The 23,938-nt window shown below is 49.7% G+C and overlaps 1 protein-coding gene across 4 annotated transcripts in view; it reads left to right on the forward strand.

Moving 5' to 3' along the window:
• Window positions 1–239: 239 nt before the first annotated feature.
• Window positions 240–23,938, forward strand: part of ASAP2 (ArfGAP with SH3 domain, ankyrin repeat and PH domain 2) — a 170,072-nt gene continuing 146,373 nt past the window's right edge. For all 4 annotated transcript variants that reach the window (XM_045979582.1, XM_045979584.1, XM_045979583.1 and 1 more), the window contains exon 1: window positions 240–716. In XM_045979582.1, the coding sequence (XP_045835538.1) occupies window positions 591–716 (126 nt within the window). In that variant the 5' untranslated portion in view covers window positions 240–590. The remainder of the gene's footprint in view (window positions 717–23,938) is intronic.

The raw sequence follows: 23,938 nt of genomic DNA on the forward strand, positions 1-23,938 counted from the left end.
CGCGGCGGCGGGAGAGCGGCTCGGCGGGCCGGGGCGCGCGCCGCCTTCCTTCCTGCAGGCTCTGCTTCCCGGCGGCGGCGGCGGCGGCGAGCGCGCGGATTGGCGGCCCGGCCCTCCGCCCCGCCCCGCCCCGCCCCGCCCCGCCCCGCGCTCGGCCCGCCGCCGCCCCCGGCCCGGACCCGCCCCTCTCCGCGGTAGTCGCTCGGGGCCCGCGGCTGGGTGGCTGGCAGTTCCCGCCGGCTCTGCGCGTCCGCCTCGGGGCTCGCTCGGGGAAGGCAGGCGGCGGAGCCCTCGGCGCGGCGGGCGGAGCGGCCGGGCCCCAGCTGCGCGGGGCTGCGCGCGCGGCCCCTGCTCCCGCCGCCGGGCCCCGCGGGCGGCCGACCCGCGCCCTGCGGCGGCTCCTGCGGCTCCTGCGGCGGCGGCCCGCGCCCCGGCGCTTCCCTTTGTCCGCGGGCCGGGCGAGCTGCGGACGCGGCGGCGGCAGCGGCGGCGGCAGCGGCGGCGGCGTCCGAGCGGCCGGTCGGAGCCCGCGCGGCGGCTGAGGCGGCGGCTCCCCCGCGGCCGGCCGCCCGCGCCCGCGCGCCGAGGCGATGCCGGACCAGATCTCCGTGTCGGAATTCGTGGCCGAGACCCATGAGGACTACAAGGCGCCCACGGCCTCGAGCTTCACCACGCGCACGGCGCAGTGCCGGAACACCGTGGCGGCCATCGAGGAGGTGAGCGGCGCCGGGCGGGCGGGCTGGCGGCCCCGGCCTCAGGTGGCCCTGCGGCCCCGCGCCCTGCCCGCCGCCCGCGCCTGCCCCCGGCGCCCGCAGCCCGGGAAAAGTTTCTTTTCCTCAACATCTGACGCGGCCGGGTCCCCCCTGCCCGACACAGAAGCCCTTTGTTCCGTGTAGGTGGCTCCGAGGAGATGGCTGATGGCTACCTTGGGCCTTTTCAAGACCCCCCCATCCCCCGGGCTCTTTTCCCTCGCGGGGCCCGGGGCCGGGCGGCTCCCCGCGGCGCGGCCAACTTTCGCGGGGAAGGCGGGGTGGGCGGGGAGGCGGCGGGGGTCGTAGGCTCGCCAGCCCTCCCTGGGCGCCCACGTCCCGCTTGCTCTGGAAGAGCCCCTGGCCGCTGCCTGCCCGGCGGCGCGGCCGTGTGCTCCGAGCCCCGCTGCAGCCCTCGCCGCCTCGGCCCCACGGTCGGGCGGGGGGAGGGCCCGGCTGTCCAGGAAAGGTGTGCACACCTTAGCCGGGAAGGCCTGAGCGCCTTCTCGCCGCGCCCGGGAGCCGAGTGCGGGGGGCCGTGTGCGGGGCCGGGGCTTCTGCTCCCAAGATCTTTGATGGCCGCCCCCAGGTGCGTGGGTCTCACCTGCTTGAACCCCCCTGATCGCCTCCCTCCCCATCAGCCTGGAAGAGGCCTGATTTTAGTCAAGTGCTTTTCAAGGTGCAAAGTCATCATGCCTAGTGCTAACTGGTAAGCCCTCCACATCCTGCGGAGGGAACACTTGGGAATGAACAAGCTTAGGTCCACAATCCCAGCAGCCTGCGGTTTGTGAGCCCAGGACCCCCGCTGGCTCTGTGGTGTGGGGCAGCTCCTCACCTGTCTGCCCTCATTTTCCTTACCTAGCAAACGGGACTAGTAATACCTCCTTTCTCGGCTTATTAGGAAGGTTAGAGACGCCGTGTGTAAGGTGCTTTGCACTCTGCTTGGCTCATCATAGGTAATCGGTTTACCAGCCACACGTGTGCCCGTGTAGAATAGATGATTAAATTTCTCTTGGCCAGAATGTCAAGTTACAGCCTTAAAATGGGGGTATTGTAGGGATTTTAGGAGATGATGATTGGGCTAGAGTGAATGAGGGAAGGTCACCACAGAGCTTTTAATTAAGTGATGCCATTAATTTTTTTTTTTTTTTTTCCCTCTTGAACAAAGCAGCTGCTGTTAGGAATTGTTTGGGGGGAAATCCAGAATGTTTCCTTTGATGGGATTTTTTTTTCTTTGTAGACATAAACAGTCAATAATAGGCGAAATTATAAGTAATAGACTCAGCATTCTCAATGTTTTAAGTATACCTAGGCTATCGTCTGGCCCTCCCTCCTTCCTTGTCTTCTTTTTTTGGTGGAGGAGGGCTTCATGTAACCCTTTTGTAGTGAGTTCTGTAATCCCACATCACTTAATTCTGCTTGTGTCAGCAAGGCATAAAAAGATGGCTTTGAAAGAAGCAGATGGTGATGACCCAAAGAAGTTTTTCCAGAAGTACTGGTTGAAAAGCAAGGGGAACATTTTCTCGATGTTTTGAGAATACACTATTAATAATGTCTGTGGAAGGATTGCAATCAAAAAAGTAGCTGAGCATTTCCTTAGGCAAGGAAGCTTTGTACATGATGCCTTAAAGAAGGCTTGATTATGTGTAAAGTTCTGTTTCTTTTCTCTGCTGCAGTTTGTCACTTAAATATTACCACTGGCAGATGCTGGGAAGCTGGGCAAATAGGAATTGCTCTGAAAATGGGCATCCCCTCCTCTGATTAATTTTAGTTTGCTGTGTATAATTCCAGAGCTGTGCAGGAGATTACCCGAGAGCTCAGTTACTGAGCAGATTAAAAAGAGACTGGATTTGGCCATTTTACTAAATTGCAAGCTTGCTCCATGTTGTCATCGAAGCACACGAATTGTTTAAACTCTCAAAAATGAAAAAAATTGAAATCATTACAGGTCTGTCTTCACTTTAAGTAAAGCCACTATTCATACTATGATGATGAAATTTGTGAGTTTGGATTTATGAGATAACTCCATTTGAAAGGTGTTTACTCTCTCAGAAATCACTGTGGATTCCTTTAAATAATGCTCTGTTCCCGGGTGTTCAGTGTTCATTCCCATTACCAAAAGTTGTTCCCTATACGCTTTGATTAAGAAGTGATGCCCACATATTTTGGTTTTCAACAACCATCTACTTTTCATACTGAAGTGAGACAGAGAGTGGGTATTGTGACTTGTTATTCATTTACCAGAAATAAAATAAATTTAAAATTCGCAAGCTCTTGGCTCCATGTTTAAATAGATGAGTCATGAAATTAGCAAATTCATTTTAAAGTGATAAAGCTTTGTGAACCTAGTATTTCCCATGTAGGTTGTGTCTGATAAAAATCACTGTACAACTGCAGTGTGCTTTTTTGATACGCATACCGGCGGCTGGACTGTTAGTAGTTACTGGGTCCCTATCTTATACTATAAAGGTCACATTTGTTACATCTATTTCTCATCCCGGCTCTATACATGAGGAAATTGAGACTCAGGATAATCTGCTCCAGGTTATAGAGCCTAGTAGATTGAAGAGCTGGAATTGAACTTGGCTTTGTACTGTTTTCAGAAGTGTTGCTGTTTCCCGTTACTTTCTTTTTTTAAGATTATTTTTAAGTAACCTCTACACCCAAGGTGGGGTTGAGTTTACAACCCTGAGATCAGGAGTTGGGTGCTCCACTGACTGAGCCAGCCAGGTGCTCCTGTTTTTTATTACTTCTAATAATGCTGAATTCTCAAAAAAAAAATGCAGTTTTCTCTGAATTCCTCATTTTTAGATAGATGTGAGTTCAAGTTCAGACTCTACTACTTGCCAGTTTTCTGAACTTGGGTGCGATACCTAACATTTTCTCACTCGCCCCAGCACTAAATGCTGGATGACAATACTTCTCTACTTCAGAGAGTTGTGGGGAGGGTTTACTGAGATAATCCACAGCACCATACACGACAGACGACTGGTTTAGTAAATGCTAACTGCTTAACAGATTATATTATAGTTAATCCATGGAAACTGGTGAGGGCTTTTGCACCAACATGGGATTTTCATGGGAATTAGGTAGGAAGAGTCAGGGAAATGGATTAATGGTTGAATGCGTTAAGTGAATGGAAAAACTCTATGTGTTAACCCATGCTTTTTTTTTTTTAACCAGTTTGTTGTCTTGGCAGCAGGTCAGCACATAGCTATGTTTTAAAATATTCGCCTGGTGATCACTTTCTCTGGGTGAAGTAATTATTGTGCACATTTTTAGCAAAGTCTGCTGCTACCACTAGATGGAATCTGCCCTGTGTTTTTGGAAATAATGGGAAAAAATAAGTAGTTGTGGCATAACTCTGAAAAGTGAGCTTTTCCCCCTTTTGGGGGGGGGGGGTGTTATTTCTGTCTCAGTTTCTTCGAGTCTCTAGGCACTTTAAAATATTCTCAAAATAGGAAAAAATCCTGTACGTACTTGGAATATTCGTGTTTATAAAACCCTCCTGTCGTGCACCATCCATTCTGTTTTGCTTATTTGGCTTTGTTAGATACGTAGTTTTAAAAATAAAATTTGATGTTGACTCGTAAGTATTAAAATTTAATCTACTTCCTTCTGGGGCCATAATTCTCTACTGTGTTGTCCTTGGTTACCTTGGAAATCTCATTGCTGTCACAAGCACAGGGTTCTGACTGCAGGGGTAAAATGAGCATCTGGGCTGCCCAGATTCCCAGGGGCCTTGCTGTCCTTGGGGCCAAATGCCCCTCCCAGCAGTTAGAGTGGGAACCTGGCCCATGTGTTTTTTAGGCGAGAATGTGGTTCTGAATCTTAGCTGTTCATGAAGAGGGCTCTTCCAAATCCCAGCCTCCAGATCTTGAGTCTTTTGTCAGAAGGACATCTTTTTTTTTTTTTAATGTTTATTTATTTATTTGATAGAGAGATCACAAGTAGGCAGAGAGGCAGGCAGAGAGAGAGGAGGAAGCAGGCTCCCTGCGGAGCAGAGAGCCCGATGTGGGGCTCGATCCCAGGACCCCGGGACCATGACCTGAGCCGAAGGCAGAGGCTTTAACCCACTGAGCCACCCAGGCACCCCGGACATCATCTTTTTTTTGCCGGTGGGTTTGAGTTTTTGGAAATGAGGTTGTGCGGTCAAATAGGGCCACCTTCCTTATGCTATGTTCTGAAATCTGGACCTAATGTGTTTGGAAGTTTTTGAGTCATTTAAGGAGGAAATGATCTTCTGTTATGTAACCCCCGCCCCCCTTCCCGCAATTCAGTTTCGCTGTTTCTTGTGATTAACAGTGGAAATACTAATGGTACTCCTGGTCGGTTGCAGGCGCTGTCATGCAGTTTTCATTGAGACTTGTTGCGCGCTGGGTGATGGGAACGGAATAGCAAGTGGAGTAAGTTCTGTCTTTGAAAGAACCTGCGACTGAAGACAGTGAGGCAGACGTCTTAGAAACAAATCCGTGCAATAAACCACGTCAGCGTGAGGGCTTTGGCTGTAAGATTGTCCAGCACCGTGGATACTCGGGGATGGCATTGGTCAAGCGTGCTTGGGGCTGTGGTTAGGAGGGCTTTGTATAGTGTCCGTTGAGTTGTGAGGTGAAGGTGGTCGTCTGTGGGTTACCACATGCTTGAGTCACTGAAGTCTCAAAACTGTCTGTGTCTGCCTCCCTGCCTTAGGTAAATATTAATCCACTCCTAAGGTGGTGGTCAACTAGGCCTCTGATGGGATTTTCCTGGCGTGCAATTTATGGAGCGCTGCTCGGGCCAAGAATTCAGAGGGATCCATAATTCTTCTCTTGGGCTCCACATTTCTAGACACTGCTAGACACTTTCTTCATTGGAGCGTGTACGTCGTAGGCCTGTACTCTCTAACAGGGTAGCCTAAGATTCAAAATTCCGTTTCTCCACTGGACTAACCGAAATTCAAGCGCTCGGTAGTATCAGTGTGTATGGACAGTGTAGATTTAGAACATTTTCATCCTTGGGGAAAGTTCTGTGAGACAATGCTGTTTCGGACCCTTGCAACCCAAGGCGGGGCCCACTGACCAGCAGCCTTGGCATCACCTACCAGCTTGTTAGCACTGCAGAATCTCGGACCCCACCTAGACCTGGAGTTGACTTCGTTTGACTAACATCCCCAGCTGTATTGCGTGCATATTAAAGTTTGAGAAGCCCTGTTCTGTTCCTCTCAGAGTGTGGCTCCGGGTGCCCATGGGAATCACTTGGGGCTGGGGTTGGGGGGGATTTTGTAGAACACAGATGTCTGACTTACTGGTTTGGGTGGGGCCTGGGGCACTGGCATTTTTTAAAGCCTTTCTGCAAATGGGGTTGGTAATCCCTGCAGTAAACAGATAATTACATAGAGTAACTGACATTATGGTATCAGTGATAAGTGATAAGAAGGGTTGAGTGGAATTCAGGCCTGGAAAGGGACTCGGAAGATGGGGAGACAGATCAGGAAGGTCTCTCTGAAGAGGCGACATTAGAGCAGAGCCGGGAATGCAGTGAGGAAGCAGCCAGCGCACAGTTAGGATGGAGGAACAGCCTGTGCAGAGGCCGGAAGATGGGAGCGGGCTGGGGCATTTCAGGACAGGAAGAAGGCGGTGGGCAAGGAGGGAAGGATGAGGGTGGGCACGGCCAGGTCACACAGGCCTCCATGGTCTTGGGAGGGAACTGGACCTTGTTCTGCTGGGATGGGAAGCTAGCAGAGGGTTTGAGTAGGAATAACATGATCTGATTGACATTTTACAAATGTCACGGTGATGGTTCTAGGGAGAACAGACTGGAGAGGAGAGGGGGAGACTAGGGGCTGGGAGTCTCGGGCAGTCATCCAGGCCAGAGGGTCCTGGCCTCGAGAGGAGCGGTCTGGTGGAGATAGTGTTGTGCTGGGGAGAGTTGAGCAAACAGCCAGCCATTGAGCCCGGTTCACCCAGGCGACCTGGAGAACGGACCCCTGGTGTCTCTGGTGAAGCCGAAGCTCTCTGCTGCTGTTCTGTGTCAGCATCGAGCCGGGCTGTGTGCTGCCAGCCTCGCCTGTTCACGAACTCTCAGGACCAGCCCTGAATATTTCTTCTGTGTCACAGCAGACTGGGATCAGGGAATATTAAAGCAGGGTGACGTAGACCTGGGCTGGAGGGCCGTGCTCTCTTCTCTGTGGTTTCTAGGCCGAGGATGGCCGGTGACACTTTCTTGGCTATGTCAGATGCCTGAGATCCTGTCCCTGATCCAGCTCCCCAAACGCTCCTCTTTCCCTACTAAAAAGAGGTGCTGAGTTCACCTAGTCACTATCCTGCAATAGGAACCTGCCTCCTTCGCTTACACTTGATTGTGTCCTATGGCCTTGAGGCTGTTGCCAGGGCCCTTCCCGGTGCTTTTGTACCATTATCATTTTATCACGTGCATAATGTTGTAGAATAAACGGGCCATTAACCAGAGCTGGAGTATTCCAGCTGGATTTTTATTTGTATTTGGTTTTGTTGAGTTTATTGATTCGTGAATGTATGTTGGGCCCCTACCAGTCTGTTGTCTCTGCTGGGGGCCAGCGTTGTGCAAGTGGACTGGGCTAGCTCCGTCCCCATAAGCCACTTATATTCTCATCTTTTGGGTGCAGTTGTAGTTTTTCCTCGTAGCCTTTTTTTTTTTTTTTTTTTTTTTTAAAGATTTTATTTATTTATTTGACGGAGAGAGAGATCACAAGCAGGCAGAGAGGCAGGCAGAGAGAGAGGAGGAAGCAGGCTCCCCGTGGAGCAGAGAGCCCGATGCGGGGCTCGATCCCAGGACCCTGAGATCATGACCCGAGCCGAAGGCAGCGGCTTAATCCACTGAGCCACCCAGGCGCCCCCCCTCGTAGCCTTTTTTGTGCCATGGACCCCTCTGATACTCAGGAAAGTCGTGGGCCTTTTTTCAGAAAGATGTCTTAATGCATCAAATACAATACAGAGGGATTCGAAGGGAGCCAAATATACTGAAATACAGTTAGCAAAATCTTTGAAAAATCTGTCATACCAAGATATACTTCTTTTTTTTTTTAAAGATATAGTTCTTTACTAAAACAAAATATCAAGATTTGGTAGTGAGTCTAATAATAAGTCCTTTAAGTTTGAAATGCCGATGAGTGTAAGCCGCACTGTAAGATATTCCAGACTCCGAAGCTATATTAATATACTTTTATTGGGGTCACAGATGCTGCTAATAGAACTGTGGCATGTTGCTTGCATTTGTAATTGAAGAAAATGCTAAATTTCTGTTAGGGACGAGTGAAATGCAGATGTCATTCTTTTTTTCCAATCCAGGTTTATGGACCCCTTGAATTCAGAAAAAGAATTCAAGGCTTGGTGGTAGGATTCTTTCAGTTGTTTTTGGACTGAGTGATCGACTCTGGAACAATGCTCTTTCAGCAGGCTTCCCAGTCATTACCCCGTCGTTGGGCTGAGTGGGTTCCCCGAGTCCAGCTGAGAAGTGTTCTGCCGAAGCCAGCGTTAAGATGATCCCGTAGCAAAGGTGTTGGGAGGAACGGGGGTGCTGGGTGAAGCCGCCAGCTGTGGTTTGGCAGCCTGGTGGACCCGCCCGTTTTCAGGGTTGGGGCTTAGGAGTTCTCATCGGGTTGCATAGGTTCGTTCACGCACTTGGCCGTGCCTCCGAGTTCAGCAAGACTGTGAATGCACCTGTGAGGCCTGAACTCGGGCCCCTGAGCTGGGCTGCCGCTCTGCAAGCCAGTTCCCCCGTTTTGACCTTCCCTGTTTTACTAGCACGTAACACACACTCCTTGACTCTGTAGGGCAAGCTTGTCTGCGAAGCAGTGGGATGTTTTCAGGGAGCCGCTGCCCAGGTTTGAAGGGAGACCTCCCGACTGCTGTTCTTGGTGAGATGACGTGTTGGAAGTGACGCTTTTGCAGGCACGTGTCTGGGATGTCTGCAGCACGGCTGAAGTGTTCTCGTCCATCACTTTTTTCCTCTCGCCTTTCTAGCATTGTTGGGGTGCTTACTGCGTGCCCGACAGGCTTTAAGATCTCTCCCTGTACTATTACCCTGTTTAATTATTACAAAACCCTACGTGGTTCAGAGGACCTAAGCTACTTTACCAAGATAGCAGAGCTAGGAGAAGCGGAGGCAGGATTCTGCTCAAGCATCCTGACAGGAGAGCCTGCTCCTAGCAGCCAGCTTCCTCTGTTGCCCCTGGGCCGGGACAGGCCCTCTGGGCTGATGCCGTGCGGCCAGCACACCCCTCTTGCTGTTAGTGATAGTGAGTAGCTTCTGTTGTATTTCTCGAGTTGCTGCTTCTGGGAAATCCGTGCTGCCCTTCTGCTTCCTCTCTGTCCTTGCTGCTGTGGAAATGGTTTCTCTTCCCTCGCTTCACTGCTCTGCCAACGTGCCCAGCCCTGCCGAGCCAAGTGGCCCAGGGCTCTGCTCACACCCTGGCAGGAGTCTGCCATACTAACGGTATTATTAATGATGTCATCTTTCCACTCGATCCCGAAGATGGTTTTGTCAGTGTGATTTTATACACAGATGCTGTCCATAAAATCAGGTGGCCGATGCAGACGGCTCCCTCTAATGATGGATGTCCTTGTCTTTTAGGATTCTAGCAAGGTAATCAGGATCTGGAGGCCTCTTTCATGAGCTTCCCACAAGAAATCACTTTCTTATTTTATATATGTGTGTGTATATATATATATATATATATATATATATTTTTTTTTTTTTTTAAATTGCAACAGTGGCTGACATTTCTTTGAGTCGAGCCTTAATTGTGTTTTAAGGACTGTGCTGTGTTTTAAATGGATCGAATCCTTTCAGTGACCTTGAGGTGGGTCCCGTTGTCCCTGTGTCACGGTTGAGGAAGGCAGGGCGCAGACAGGTCACCTGGCTGCAGCTCCCCATCCCACACCGCTCGTTGACGGCACCCCCAGCCACACGCTGACATCAGCCGGGCTGCCCTGGCTCTCACGCCTCTTGGTCCTTGGCGTGCATCACCTGACGTCTCCTGCTGGCGTCTCTGTTCCTCTTAAGGGCTCTCTGGGGGTCTCTCTAGTGCAGGCTGATCAGCAGAGACCTTCTGTGGGCCAGCCCCCGTTGTTGCTGACTTGGAGGACGTGTGATTGCCCAGACAGGACCATCAGACACTGGGCCCGGGGAGGTGCTGGGCATCAGAGGTGTTTATTAAGTGACCTTAACTGCCTTGAAGGCGCGGAGGGACTGAGAACACTGTGGCGGCTCTGTGTAAAGGATGCCACCACATCCAGGTAGCAGGGTAGGCAGCCAGGTAGGCAGGGATCAGCCGTCCGGATTTCCCTCTTTGTCAGCAAATCTGTGCTTTGAGAGAAGGCCACTGGAGGGTGAGTCACAGATGCGGCGTGTCCAGGCAGACTCGGGCTGAGGCTCTGTTCCCTGTTGCCAGTCAGGGGACTTGGGGGGAGATTCTGAGAGGAATGGGGGAATCTCAGTCCTTGTGTTGTACCGATTCCGCCGAGAGCCCTGACCTGTTGCTAACTAGCTCGTGGACCCCGGGCCCGTGTTTTCTGGTCTAGCCTCAGCGGCCTCATTTGCGGAACGGAGAGCAGAGCTGTGGGGCTTCTCCAGCTCTTAACATCCTGTGTGTCCAGCCGCCCGCAACACAGCTCACCTGCCTCCTGCCACTCTTTTCTGATCATCTGCTCTACTCTCGTTCCCTTAGCTGTTCATGCTCATACTTTTCAAGAGGTTGGAGGTGAAAATAGCTTCCCCTCTTCCATTCCCCTTCAGAGAGTCCCTTCCCCACAAGACCACTGGCGTCAACAGTGTAGTTGGTTCTTGAGCTGTGAAGTCATCGGGTGCAGTTCTCGTTCAAGTTTGGGGCGAGTGGGGAAGTATTGTTTGCTCCCACCTCTCCTTGGGGCAGCGGCTCTTGTGTTCTTTGCTGCATGTCTTGGTGTCTTGGTTCTGTCCCTGTCTTGCTTTGCTTTGCTGGTGAAGAGCAGGTTGTGTAAATGGTATCACAGGCTTTTGTGCTCATTAAATGGTTTGGACTATTGAACTTGAGGTAAATACTGGTCTTTTGATACCCTCGTTCTCATAGCTTTCCCCTAGGTTTTGGGAAGCCTGTATTTTCCTTACTGGAAGCTGCGCTCTGTGTTACGAAGCCCCGTGGATTTATTAATATGGTAGAGTGGAGAAAGAGCACTTGTCAAGGAGTTAGAAGAGGTGATTCTGGTTCTAATTGGTCTCCACCTTGCTTTGTGACCTTGGGAAAGGCATTGCCCTGAACATCTGGTCTCTAAATTGAAAGGTTAGGATTAGCTGATCTCTGACTACTTTCTCCAGCCTGAAAACCCCACAGATCTTTGCATTACATATATTGGGTTTGAACGGTTCTAGAATAAGTGGTGGCAATAAAAATCATCAAGAAATGGCTAATTTGGAGTCCTGAAAATAAAGTGTAGGTTCTGAATTATATTTTCAACTTGAGTTTTTTTTTTTTTTAAAGACTTTTCTGTGGCTTCCTGGAGTGTTTATTTGTTATTATTGTTGTTGTTGTTATAAATTGAGATACAATTCACATATCATAAAATTCACCCTTTTTAACTAATTCATTGATTTTTTTATTTTATTCACAAAGTGTTATGTCCTCCAGTGTCCAGTTCCAGAACATTTTCATCACACCAAAAAGAAACCTCTTATCATTAGCAGGTACTCTCAATTCTCCTTTCTGTCAGCCCCCACAGCCCCTGATTTATTTTCTCTCTCCATGGTTTGCCTATTCTAGACATTTCATGTAATGGGATTCATCCGTTTTTGTGTTTTCTGCACATCCTTGTCAGTGCTTGTTATTGATATATGTGTATATATATACATATGTATATGTGTGTGTGTGTGTGTGTGTGTGTGTGTGTGTGTGTGTATATATATATTTTTTTTTTTTTTTAAACAAGAGGGGAGGAGGAGAGAGGCACAGGGAGAGAGAGAATCTTCAGCAGGCTTTACGCCCAGCACCAGAACCCGATGCTGGACTTGATCTCAATACCCTGAAATCTGACCTGAGCTGAAATCAAGAGTCGTTTGCTTAACCAGCTGAGCTGCTCAGGTGCCCCTGTTGTCTGTCTTTTGTTTTTGTTTGTTATTATGGCCATCTTAGTGGCTGTGAACTGGTATCTCATAGGCTTGATTTGCATCTTCCTAATGGATGATTTATGGTCCTGAGCATTGTCTCATGTGCCTGTGGCCATTTGTATATTTTCTTTAGAGAAATTCTGCTTCAGATCATTTGCCCATTTTTAAAATGGGTTATTTGTCTTTACTGTTGGATTGTGAGACTACTTCATATATTCTAGAAACTAGACTCTTAGCAAATATGTGATTTGCACGTATTTTGTCCGGTTTTGTGGATTGTCTTTTTACCCACTTGGTGGTATCCTTTCAAGCGCAGAAGTTTTTAGTTTTGCTAAAGTCCAGAATATCTATCTTTTGTTTGTTCTTTTGGTATTATATCTAAGAAACTATCACCTAAATTACAGTCACAAAGATTTATACCTATATATTCTTAAGAGAATTTTATAGTTTTAGCCTTTACATTGAAGTTCTGGATCCATTTTGAGTTAGTTTTATGTATGGTGTGAGGTAGGGATCCAACTTCATTCTTTTGCATATGACTATCCAGTAGTCCCAACACCATTTGTTAAAAAGAGTTCTTTCTCCATTGCATTCTCTGGGTATCCTTTTTAAAAATCACTTGTTCTTTGATATATGGGTTTATTTGTGGACTCTGAGTTCTATTCCATTGATCTTTCTGTCTGTCCTTATGTTAGTACCACACAGTCTAGATTACTGTAGGCTTAGAGTAATTTTTGAAATCAAGATGTGTGAGTCCTTAAACTTTGTTCTTTTCCCAAATTGTTTTGGCTATTCAGGGTCCCTTGCATTATTATGTGAATTTTAGGATTGACTTGTCAATTTCTGCCAAAAAGCCAGCTGGGATTTTGATGGATTTTGCATTTAAGCTGCAGATCAATTTTGGAAGTACAGACATCTTAACAACCCATTTTTAGCATTTTCTCATCTGTTACCTTGGGATGTTTTTCATTTACTTAAGCCTTTACTTTCTTTTCTTTTCTTTTCTTTTTTTTTTTTTAAGATTTTATTTATTTATTTGACAGACAGAGATCACAAGTAGGCAGACAGACAGGCAGAGAGAGAGGGAGGGAAGTAGGCTCCCTGCTGAACTGAGAGCCTCATGCAGAGCTTGATCCCAGGACCCTGAGATCATGACTTAAGCTGAAGGCAGAGCCTTTAACCCACTGAGCCACCCAGGTGCCCCAAGCCTTTAATTTCTTTTAATGATGTTTTGCAGTTTTTGTGTACAGGTCTTACACTTCTTTTGTTAGATTTATTCCTGAGTGTTTTATTCTTTTTGATGCTATTATAAATGGAATTGTTTTCTTAATTTCCTTTCTGGATTATTTATTAATGCATAGAAATATAATAAGCTTTTGTATATATTATAATCCCACAATCTCGACAAATCTGTTCATTAGTTCTCATAGAGGTGTGTGCATGTGTGCGTGCGCTCCTTAGAATTGTCTGTATTTAAGATAATGTCATTTGCTAATATAGTTTTATTTTTTCTTTAACAATCTGGGTGTCTTTCATTTCTTTGTATTGTGTAGTTGCTGGATCAGTTCCTAATCATCTTTAAATGCCCAGTGGGTTGTGCAGGATAGGGGCTTGATTACTTTGTGGGATGACTGACTTTAGAATTAAGAAAACATTTTGTATGTACAGCCAAAATTCCTTACGTTTAATTTGTTTTGCTCCTTCTCATCTGGGCTCTGAGTATACTAAGGAAATTGGAAGACTGGTTTGCTTGGTCTCTGGTTGCAAAGTAAGGTTGGGCTGGTAAGTGGGTTTCCGATATTTGCCTCGTTCAGCCTGGATGTTCAGCAGCCACCTGGGAAGTTCACGGCCCAGGAGACGGCCTTGTCTGTTTCCGTAGCAGCAAATTCTGAACAGCCCATTGTCTCTGCTGCTTAACATGGCTTTTGGGTTGCTCCTTTCGAGAAGCATCATCTTGATTTGTTCACCACAGAGACCACTTACTTTTTGACAGAAGGTAATTGTTGGGATTCCTGGTTTTCTTCTCACCTTGTGAATCTCTGTTTTGGCACATAGGAATGAGGTGTGTTTACTGCTGGAGCTGTTGGGCTGTCAGAACCTGTGGCTTTTCTTTGTCTTGGTTGTGGCTTGCCAGGTCGCTGGCTTTTAATTCAGAAGTGGTGCTGCTGGATCGCTTGCCAGCAGAAGTGGCAAAGATCGGGAAGGAGATAGAACAGTCCTTCTCCCTTTTTATCTTCCTCTTCCCTCCTCCACGCTCCTGTCTCTGTCTTTTCCTTGGGGACCAAGTTGCTTATGCTGTAGTTTAGGTGGTGTCTGAAGCTTAAAATCCTCTCCCTCTCTTTCTCCTCTGCTTTCTCTCCTACCTTCACTCCTTCCTTTGTATTTCCAGGCCCTAGGGGCCTCCTTGTGTTTTCTTTTTAGATGATATTCTAGCCAGAGGGGACTCAGGAGGGAAGCTTTAATTTGGGATTTCCGGCTGAGGCCTGCCTTCCCACATCTCTCCAGACCCACTGGTAAGCTGCTGCTTTGCTGGTGACATTTAAAGTTGGCTTCTTTCCCGCCACACTGCCTCCGTTTTCCAGAACTGGGCTTATTGTTCTGTGTTTTAAAAAATGGTTTATTATCTTCTTTGGCAATGTGGAAGGAACTTAATTTTTGAAGTGCTCAGTTTTTTCTTTATGGTCCCAGCAAAGTAAAGGAGGCTTGATTGATCTTAGGACAAAATTGCTTTAGTCATAGCTAATATGAAATCTCCTAAGGGCCTCTGTTTTATTTGCTCTTTTAATCTATGAACCACCTTGTGTCTCCTCAAGCGTCTGTGCATGAAGCCAGTGAGCCTGACACGTCCCATTCCGGGCCTTATTTCTGCCCCAATACAAGGTGAGCTGCTAGAGGGTTCTGACACTGTTCGGTTTGGGGTTGGATTCGGGAGTACTAGCGTCAGCCAATGAGTATTTCAGGATTTTGTTACTGCTTTTTTCCTAAGAAAAATATGGCATTAGGTTGAATAATTCAAGCTGGTGACCGTAACTGGGAAGTAAACAAAAAGACCCCCCAAGTAAGCATAAAGTAGCTGCTAGGAACCCCATTTTGTTTCTCTGTAGGTCATGTCATCCTCAAGGTTCTAGAAAAGACCATGGAGTAAAACAGAGATAGCAGAGACCAATGCTCAATAGCTGGAAGGGAGGAAAAGAGAATTAGACTCTTGCTGAATGTGGGGCCACCCCTGCTGCAGGAATTCCTGGGGCTCCCACGATGCTATGGCAGAGCACAAAGAAGAGTCCAGATCCCAGGGAAGCCTGGGGTCCACTGAGGAGAATTTGCATGAAAATAGTTTCTGGGTTTTGTGGTGTAATTTTGATGAGCTTTAGTTTCCTGAGAAAACTAATCTATGTAAAACACCTTCTTCTTTTGGTGTTGGCCCAAATGAGGCCTTTGGTATAGTTTTCAGGATGGAGTTTGGGCCATGGGTAGCCTGATGTAGAAATCTGTTTCTGGGACACGCATACGTAAGTGGGGACAGCCCTTGGCCCTCAGTTGTCTGCTCTTCAAGAGTGTGAGAAGGGGGAGAATGAGCCATGTGGTTTCCTGTCCGACCTCAGAGTATTTTGGCACTTCCTTTTTGGGGTGAGGGAGCTTCCAGATCCGGAGTTCCCCCTGCTTGCAGTTACTGGCTCATGTTGGACCTTCATGCCAGACTGTGCCTGGGATAAGGCGTAAGTGTTACTTCTCTTTGAATCCTCAGCAGCCAACATGGGGCCCGGCGCGTGGTTCTCAGAAGTGTCTATTGAATGTGAGAGCCCGAGAGTGCAGGTAATTGTTTTGATTTTGTGATTTTATATCTTTCCCTTCAGAAGGTTTTCTGTGTGCTTAGAAATAAATTTCTTTTTACTTGCCAAATCAAGATTGTCATGTCATCCTTTGAAACAAGAAAATCTTTTTCAGTTATCAAGATCTCTGCTCTAAGAAGCATCCTAATTAATATCTAATTTCTTTGTTGAAAGATATATTAAACATGTCTTTTCTTCTGTAAACCCTTCCCTCACATCCCCAGTCCATGAGGACCACTTTCTTCTCTGAATTCTTTTTTTTTTTTTAAAGATTTTATTTATTTATTTGACAGAGAGAGATCACAAGTAGGCAGAGAGGCAGGCAGAGAGAGAGGAGGAAGCAGGCCTCCCGCTGAGCAGAGAGCCCAACGCGGGGCCCGACCCCAGGACCCTGAGATCACGACCCGAGCCGAAGGCAGCGGCCCAACCCACTGAGCCACCCAAGTAATTACTCTCTGACTCACTTTGTTGGTCCCTTTTTATCCATCTATCCATTCCTCTGTCCGTCTGTCCTTCGATCCATGTTTTCATCCATTGGTTGACCAGTCCATCTGTCCGTCCATCCATCCATCCGTGGCACAGACCTGGGATGTCTCAGGTGCCAGAGCCTAAAGTGTTCTGCGTGTGTGGAGTGTGGTGGCCCAAGCGAATGTGGGTGCTGCGTGTATGCTGGGGGTGGCCTTGCTTCCCTCCTCAGGGCTGACTCGTTTCTGGAGCAAGAGTCTCGTCAAAGGGAGGGCGCAGGACGGTGTGGCTCGAGGTGTTGTGGAAGTTACAGCAACGCGGTTTGGGTTTAGGGCACTTGGAGCTGCCCCTCTCTGGTCAAGGCAGAGGTTGGCATATCATAGCCCACAGCTTGTTTTTGTATGCAAAAGCTAAAAATAGTGTTTATAGGTTAAATGAGTTATAAAAACCCTCAAATCTAAAGAGTATGCCACAGAAACTGTATATATGCCCTGTAAGGCCTAAAATATTTACTGTCTGGCTCTTCATAGAGAAAGTTTTCCCACCTCTGAGTGAGAGCACTGAGTATGAGAACAGAGTCTTTGCCAACCTGCGCCGAATGTGGGTATAGTGAGCTTTAGAGTTGCTTAGTCTAGCGGCCCACGTGTCCCGGGAGCCCCCGCTTTAAACATCTCTGCTTGCCAGGGTGACCTGGAACTTGCTCCCTGTGGAAGCAGTCTTTTCTGTCCAGGGTTGCAGGGAAAAGGCTTTTGAGTAGGGGAGTGAAATGAGCAGAGCTGGGCTTCAGGAAGAATGGTTTGGCGTGGGGTGGGAGGGTGAGTAGGACCCAAGGCAGGGGCCTAATAGGGAAGCAATGGCCACTGCCCAAGGAGGTGGTCATTGGGGTCTGAAGTAGGGCAGTGGGAATACGGTGGAAGGGGCGCCCTGCAAGGGAATGAAATGGCGGCTACCTATTCGTCAGACCTGTCTTCGGGCTTCGGCCATCTCCTTGAGTCGGTTGGTTTGTGATTGGCGGTGTAGGCTTTCATCTTTCCTTCATTAAATACGTAGATCACCTGCTCTCTACCAGGGTCTGGGCTCCACAGAGTTCACGCCTTCAGGGTTCTCGTGAGCTAGCGGAGAGGAGAAGCAAGGATTGTTCCAGGGAGAGGAGGAGGGAAAGCTATGGGGGGCGGTGGCAGCAGGCCAGCACCTCGAAGGCGGGGTTTGTTTCATGCATGCACGTACTCGAGAGCACGTGGTATCCCCACTGCCTTGCACGCAGTAGGGACTCAGGTGGAGTGTCCGATCTCTGGCAGTGTATCACGTACGTAGCTATAATGCCATATGTGAGAAGTGAACATTATATACCAAAAATATTAGAGATACAATCTTGTCTCTACCTTTAAGGAACTGACTGCTTAACAATAAAAGATCAACCATGAGTTTATTCATTCAGTCCTTACTTATTTTACCTAAGGCACGTTATGTACCTACGGTCATATATGCTTAGTAATCACCAGCATGTGTATGAAGAGAGCAGGGGCACCTCCCTTAGGCCAGGCAGGACTCACTGGTCTGCCTGCTGCCCCCTGGAGCTTTTCTTCCCCCTCATAATACCTTTTGCCTCGTTGCTTGGCTGTCCTGCCGCCTGTTGCAGACACTAGTGACAGGCAGGTGGGTGCAGGAAGCTGAGCCAGAGACGTTGTGAACCCTGACCTCTGCCAGGTCCTCCCTGGTGCCCCAGGAAGGATCATCCTGGATCACTTCTCTGGCTTCAGACTGGGCTGTTAGCCCTGGGGGCATGTCTGAGTGGCAGGGAGCACTCCAGGAACAGGCACGGGCAGCCTGGAAAAAAACGCAGAGAAGTCTGGGGCCCACCCACTCGAATGTCAGCCATCTATAGACCGGGCTTTTCCCTTGCTTGTGCATAGCTTTCCTGCATGTGCTTTTTCCGGATGCCGCCTCGCCAGCTCTCACTCCAGGCATGAGAAGTGCCTGAGGTCTAGAGAGAGAGACTGCAGGCTGAGCACCCCTTGGTCTGGGAGCTGGTCTCTTCCACCTGCCCTGACGGAGGTGTGGAGGGTGGCTGGGGCAGGGTGATTGTCAGTGGAGCCCAGCCCAGAGGGGTGAGGATGGGGAGTTCAGTGTGCACATCAAGGCAGGATGCTCGAGAGTCGTGTGCCTGGGGATCTATCAGATGGCAGAGGATTTCCTCCCCTGTGTGGCTCTGTAATCCTACCCATCTACCTTCTCAGTCTTTCTCCAGCCCTGCTGTGCTTAAGAAGTTTCCGTCCATCACTACGGCCTCCGTTAGCTCCCCGTGCTACAACCTGAGGACACCTCGCTTCTGTGCACCTCTAGCCCTTCGTTTTGAGGGCATGTGTGCGGTGGGAGGACGGCGTTGGTGTCCTGTGCCCCGTGTCCTTCCGTGCTGGGCACCGAGGCCCTCCCTGAACGTCTTTAGATGATTAATCTCTTACGAAGCGAGTGGCACCATTTGCACTGTGGGCCTGTTTCCTGCGTTTGTGTTCTTATTTCCTGAAACCAAACTGCAAACTCCTGAGAGCAGGGGTGCTTTTTTTTTTTTTTTAAAGTAAGGTTCTTATTTTTATTTATACTTAATTTTTTTCAAAACACAGGTTGGGCGGGATGAGTCTTATGCCCATTTTGCGGCTGAGCAAACAGCCTCCCAGAGATTTAATGGCTTCGTAAAATAAGATATTTAGTTTGGGGGGGTAGTCTTGAGACTTGAACAAGGATTTATAGCTCTTGCCCAATGAATGATCGCTCTGTTACCCAGAACCATCTGAGCAGCTGAGAGCTGCTCAGTAACCATTTTATTGAGTTAAAAAGAAAACGTGGGGGTATAACATTGAGGAGTACAGGTGCGCAGGCACAGATTTCAGACACTTAGAAACCTTGTTGGCCGGTCTCTAATATATCTTGGAACATTATATCAACAACTAATGGTGTACTATATGTTGGCTGCTCGAATTAAAGTCAAAAAAATAATAAAAGAGACTGCAAGTGTTGTATGTGCATTGTCTGTTACATGTTGCTATCTAGAAATGACCGGAGAGGACAGATAATTTAGAAATATTTGCACCTCAGGGTAGAGCTAATAGTAGCCGCTGCTGTTAATACTAGTGGTATTAGCTGTCCCAGGAAAATAGATAGATAATAGCAGGATTGGAAAGGAAAGCTCAGATAACATTATGAGTGTAGGTGTAGTTATAATTTAAATGCAGTGGGGGGAATCTTCAAATTAAAATGTTTTTAAGAGCTCCCAAATTTGAGGGTAAGCATCATTTCTGTCATGTCTGTGACAGGAGGTACTCTCTGACCATATAACCATGAGAAGCCATCACTCTTGAATTATTTATCATTGAAATGAAATATCCTTTTGAGAGAATCTTATCTTTCTTTAGTGTTAAAAATGTTTCTGTCGTGTGTCACAGTATTCTGGCTATGTCGCAGGTTCCCTTTTTCACATCCCTCCCACTCACTTGGTTATCCTTAAGAAGAGGGGCTTCGAGGTGGTAGCTGAGTGGTACCCAGTTTTTGAGTCTGTAATCCCTATTTTTATGATTTTCTCACTCCTTTCGGTTGCTTTGTTTTGATGTTTTAGATCTCTTTCTTTGGAGGAAGGCGATTGGGTGGCTGCGGGAGAAATGAGCCCATTTGGAGGCCGATGATGTATTTTCGTTATGTTGGACAAAGTGAATGGTGCCCTTCCTCCTGAGCAGAGTTCATCTGTGAATGACGAGTGAATGGTCTCTTTCCATCGTTCCAGCTGGCTGTCACTTAGGCAAAAAACCATTGGTGCGTTTGAACGCTGAATTTCTCAGAATCCCAAGGGACAACAGAATGTGTATGTGAGCCGGCACACCCACATGCAAATTATGTCTATTGGTACCTAATATATGTAAATTTATGCTGCTCTGTTGACAAAGACACTGAGTGGTACTCTTCCTGAATAGTGCTCTGTAACTAAAATTTTCGTTTTATTGGCACAATCTTGAAGTACATCGATAGTCCTGTTTCCTGATGATTTTCTGTGACATTTCCAGCGGCACCAGAAGTGGAAGATTTCGGTGTCTCCAGGCGTGAGTGCTCCCCAGCTCTCTGCTAAGGGCCATGACTGTTCTGGTGTGGGAATGTGTCACTCAGTGGCAACAACAGCTGTGTTAGCCGCACCTCTGTTGTCTTCACCTTCTGAACTTCCCTGGGCCTTGACGGAGGAGTCTCCCCAACTGTTGATAGCCAGCCCGAATGCTGTCTCGAGCCGGCGCTGAGCTGGGCGCTGGGGCGACTGTGTGGGAGGTCACAGATGTGCGCGCCGTCCCGCGTGTGCTGCTAGCCTGGGAGAGGGCAGCCTGTGTCTGGAGAGGAGGGGGGGACTGCTGTGGTTAGCACTGCTTCCTGCAAGAGCCTGGACCTTACTGGATCTGGAAGCACAAGCAGGTGTGAGGTAGCCCGGAACAAGGCCTGGCGCCCACGAACACCACTAGGAGACCTGTGGAGTCAGTGCAGACAAATGGTAACAGAAAGGAGAGAGCCTCCTGGAAGGGACAAAGGACTTGAGCCTAGGCGGGCAAGACGAGTTGCCTGGAGAAAGGTAAGAAAGTGCAGGGCCAGGGCGCCTGGGTGGCTCAGTCGGTTGAATGTCTGACTCTTGATTTTTGCTCAGGTCACGATCTCAGGGTCATGAGATGGAGCCCCGTGTCAGGCTCCACGCTCGGCACAGAGTCTGCTTTGTCCCTCTCCCTCTGCTGCTCATCCCTCCCTGCCCCATGCTCCTGGTCGTGTTCTCTCTCTCTCTCTCTCAAATAAATGAATAAAATCTTTAAAAAAAAAAAAAAAGAAAGTGCAGGGCTCAGTTGGGGAGGGCTGTGCGCACTGTGTTCACCTCTCCATCTGGGCAGGGGAGGTGTTGGGGCCTTTGGTCCCTGTGGGCTGGGGTGGAGACGTATGTGTGGAGTGAGGAGAGGTCCTCACCCAGCTGGAAGAGGAAAGGAAGGCGTTGGGTTGGGAATAGCTTCATGATTTTGCAAGAAGAGGTTTTCGTGTTTGCTTATTTCACATCATTCATTGGAGCTCTGCCTATCCTATTCCGGCACTGGGGCCCTTCCTAATGTGAATAAAGAGAGCGTCCTGGATTTCTAGGAGTTGACAGTTTCGGGGTGTAAACAGATGCGTAAACAAACAATTAGGATGTGGTTTGATAAATGCGGCAAGAGACCAAGGCGGTCGCTATGGCAACATCAAGTTGCTTATAACAACGTGTGGGAGTGAACAGGCTTGCCTGCCCAGGGCCTTGTGCAGAACCCAGTGACACAGTACAGATGAGCCGCTGTGTGCTGGGATCCGCCCGGACCTGCGTGTGCAGGTTTACTGTGGAGATGTTTTACAGCCCCCCTCGGGCTGAGTCCGGGGCCTGGGAAGTCTGTGGAACCAGCCAGAAAAACCTGTGCCATGACTGGCCCCCCAGAGCACAGTCCTGTAATCAGACTGCAGGCAGCTTTCCCTGGGTGGACGCAGCCTCCTACAGAGGAGGGCGGAGGGGTGGAGGCATGGAGAACAGCCTCTGCATGTGGACCGGGTTCCGAGGAGAGCCAGGCTGCCAAGTACAGTGCCTGCATCTCCAGAGCCGCTTGGTAAGGAGGCTGTGTCTCCCCAGCACTTGGTGAAAAGGATGTTTCTTGTTTTTCTTCGCGGCGGGGAGCAAGGGCAGGGCTGGGGAACGCAGAGGGGAGGTAGTTAGGCAAACATCTGCATTTTCCGATCCCTGGAGCAGCCCTCTCGCTCAGATCAGACAGGATCTGTGTGGGTCGCTGCGAGGACAGAGGTCAAGGTGGCGGCGGCGGCTGTGGCAGACACGAGGGCCAGGTGCCGGGCCTGGTCGATAGTGCCATGCACAGGGCCTCAGGGTTTCGTGGACCGGGGAGTTGTGGGGTGTGAGGGAGGCCCTCGGCCTCAGCTTCTTGTCTCCTGGCAGCACGAAAACCTGCCCGGTTGTAGAGGGGAGATCTCTGCCTGGCTCGACTTGGTCTGTGGTTATATGTCGGTCACTTTCCCTGTGCCACTTCCTTCCTCCTTTGTCTTGTACCAGCGTGGGCAAGAGCGTTTCCCCTTCCTGCCAGCAGGATCGGCGGTGCCGTCTCTGGCTGCTGGGAGGGGGTTCCCGCATGGCTCTGCCCCTCCCAGCTCTCCGGGCAGACTTGTCCCCTGCGGGGAGCCGCTGACCGTCTCCCTCAGACTCCGGCCTGGGCTGGAGGCTCTGCATGTTGCTCTGTGCTCCAGCTTTCCCTTGCTCAGCTTTCCTCCGGTCTCGGTCCAGAGGGACTTGTTAGGGGACTTCGATGAAGTCATGTCTCGGTCTGCACCCCCGGTTTTAGTGGGGTCTCGTGTGGTGGTGGTAGCCTGGGCTTTATGATGTCATGACCTACGCCTGCCACTTGCTTGACAAATGCCGATAAATGGTTTTTACTTGCATGACAAAGTCGCCTGGGTCTGGAGGCCTGGGCTCTGCCTGGTACCCATGTTCAGACATCTGACTGCCTGCCCAGCTTGTATGGAGGACGCCTGCCTTCACTGCCCACCCCTACCTGGCTTTTGTCGCCCCTGCCTGTCTGCGGGCCATGTTCTTGCCCACGGACGCCCCTGAAGCAGGAGGCCTGGCTGGCTGGCTGGTCCTTTGGCGTCGCTGGATGTGACCCCTCCTACAGTGCTTTTTGGAGACTTCCTGCACTTTAACATTTTGCCATCGTAACATCTCGGCCGTCGCTGGGGTGGGTCGGGGAGGGGGGGCGGTCCTTTTCCTGCTGCAGGTGGGAGTCGGGCCACACGCCGCCCCATGGGATCTGGACCGGTGCTCCATTTGGAAAGTGCTCTGTGAAGCCCCACGGCTTGCCTCCGAGTGGTTAGTCCTCTCACCTCTCCTGCTCTGACTCTTCTCTATTCCCTCGGCTGCAGTGGGCACTGGTCCCTTCTCAGCTCGCCTCCCCGGCCTCCTCACCGGCTGCAGACACAGAGCTCATCCTAAAACAGACGTGGGCTTTAACTTTGGAGCCTAAAGCTCACTGTGACTCCCTCGGTTTTTTGACTCATGACCAGACTCTGGCCCCAGCCTCTCTCTCCAGCCCATCCCCATTCTCCCCAGCAGCCACACTCCACGCATCACCCCGCCCTGCATCCCTGTCTTTTCGTGAACGTTATCTCAGCCGGCAGAGCTGCTTCCTCTTCCTCTCCTCTCTGCCAGTCCTAGAAAGTTCAGTGGCGCATCTTTAGAGGCTGTGCTAGGTCCTTCTCCCAGCTTGGCACCGCCTCTGTGGCGCCCCTCTTGGGGCTGGCGGTCAGCGCGTGAACAGTCACACCACACCTGCCTCCGTGGGCTGTGACCTCGCTGAATGCAGAGACCTGGCTTATTCATCTGACGGCCCGCACTTGGGAAACACCCGCTGAGGAGGGGCGGCTGCTGTTCGTCACTGCCACTCTCGTTTTCCTCGTCACCCTCGGCCCTGGGATGAGGCACTGTGCATCATCGCCGCTGACCTCCTCTGCTCCAGCCGTGCTCCTGGCTGCTCTGCTCACGCATCAGCGTGCTTCTGCCTCAGGACCTTTGCTCTGGCTGTTCTTCTGTCCAGAGCTGTCTTCTTTCGGGCCAGGTGCTCCACGTGGCTCACTCCTTTTCCCTCTTTGAAACATCACCTTCTCAAGAGGCACTGCTCATGGTTCACACCAGTTGCCAGACCCTCCTCCCTTTCCTCCCGCAGCACTGACCAGCTCTTAACCTAGTAGGTTCTTTACTCATTA

The sequence above is a fragment of the Meles meles genome, chromosome 15 (genome assembly GCF_922984935.1).
Source record: "Meles meles chromosome 15, mMelMel3.1 paternal haplotype, whole genome shotgun sequence".
In the NCBI taxonomy this organism is placed as follows: Eukaryota; Metazoa; Chordata; class Mammalia; order Carnivora; family Mustelidae; genus Meles; species Meles meles.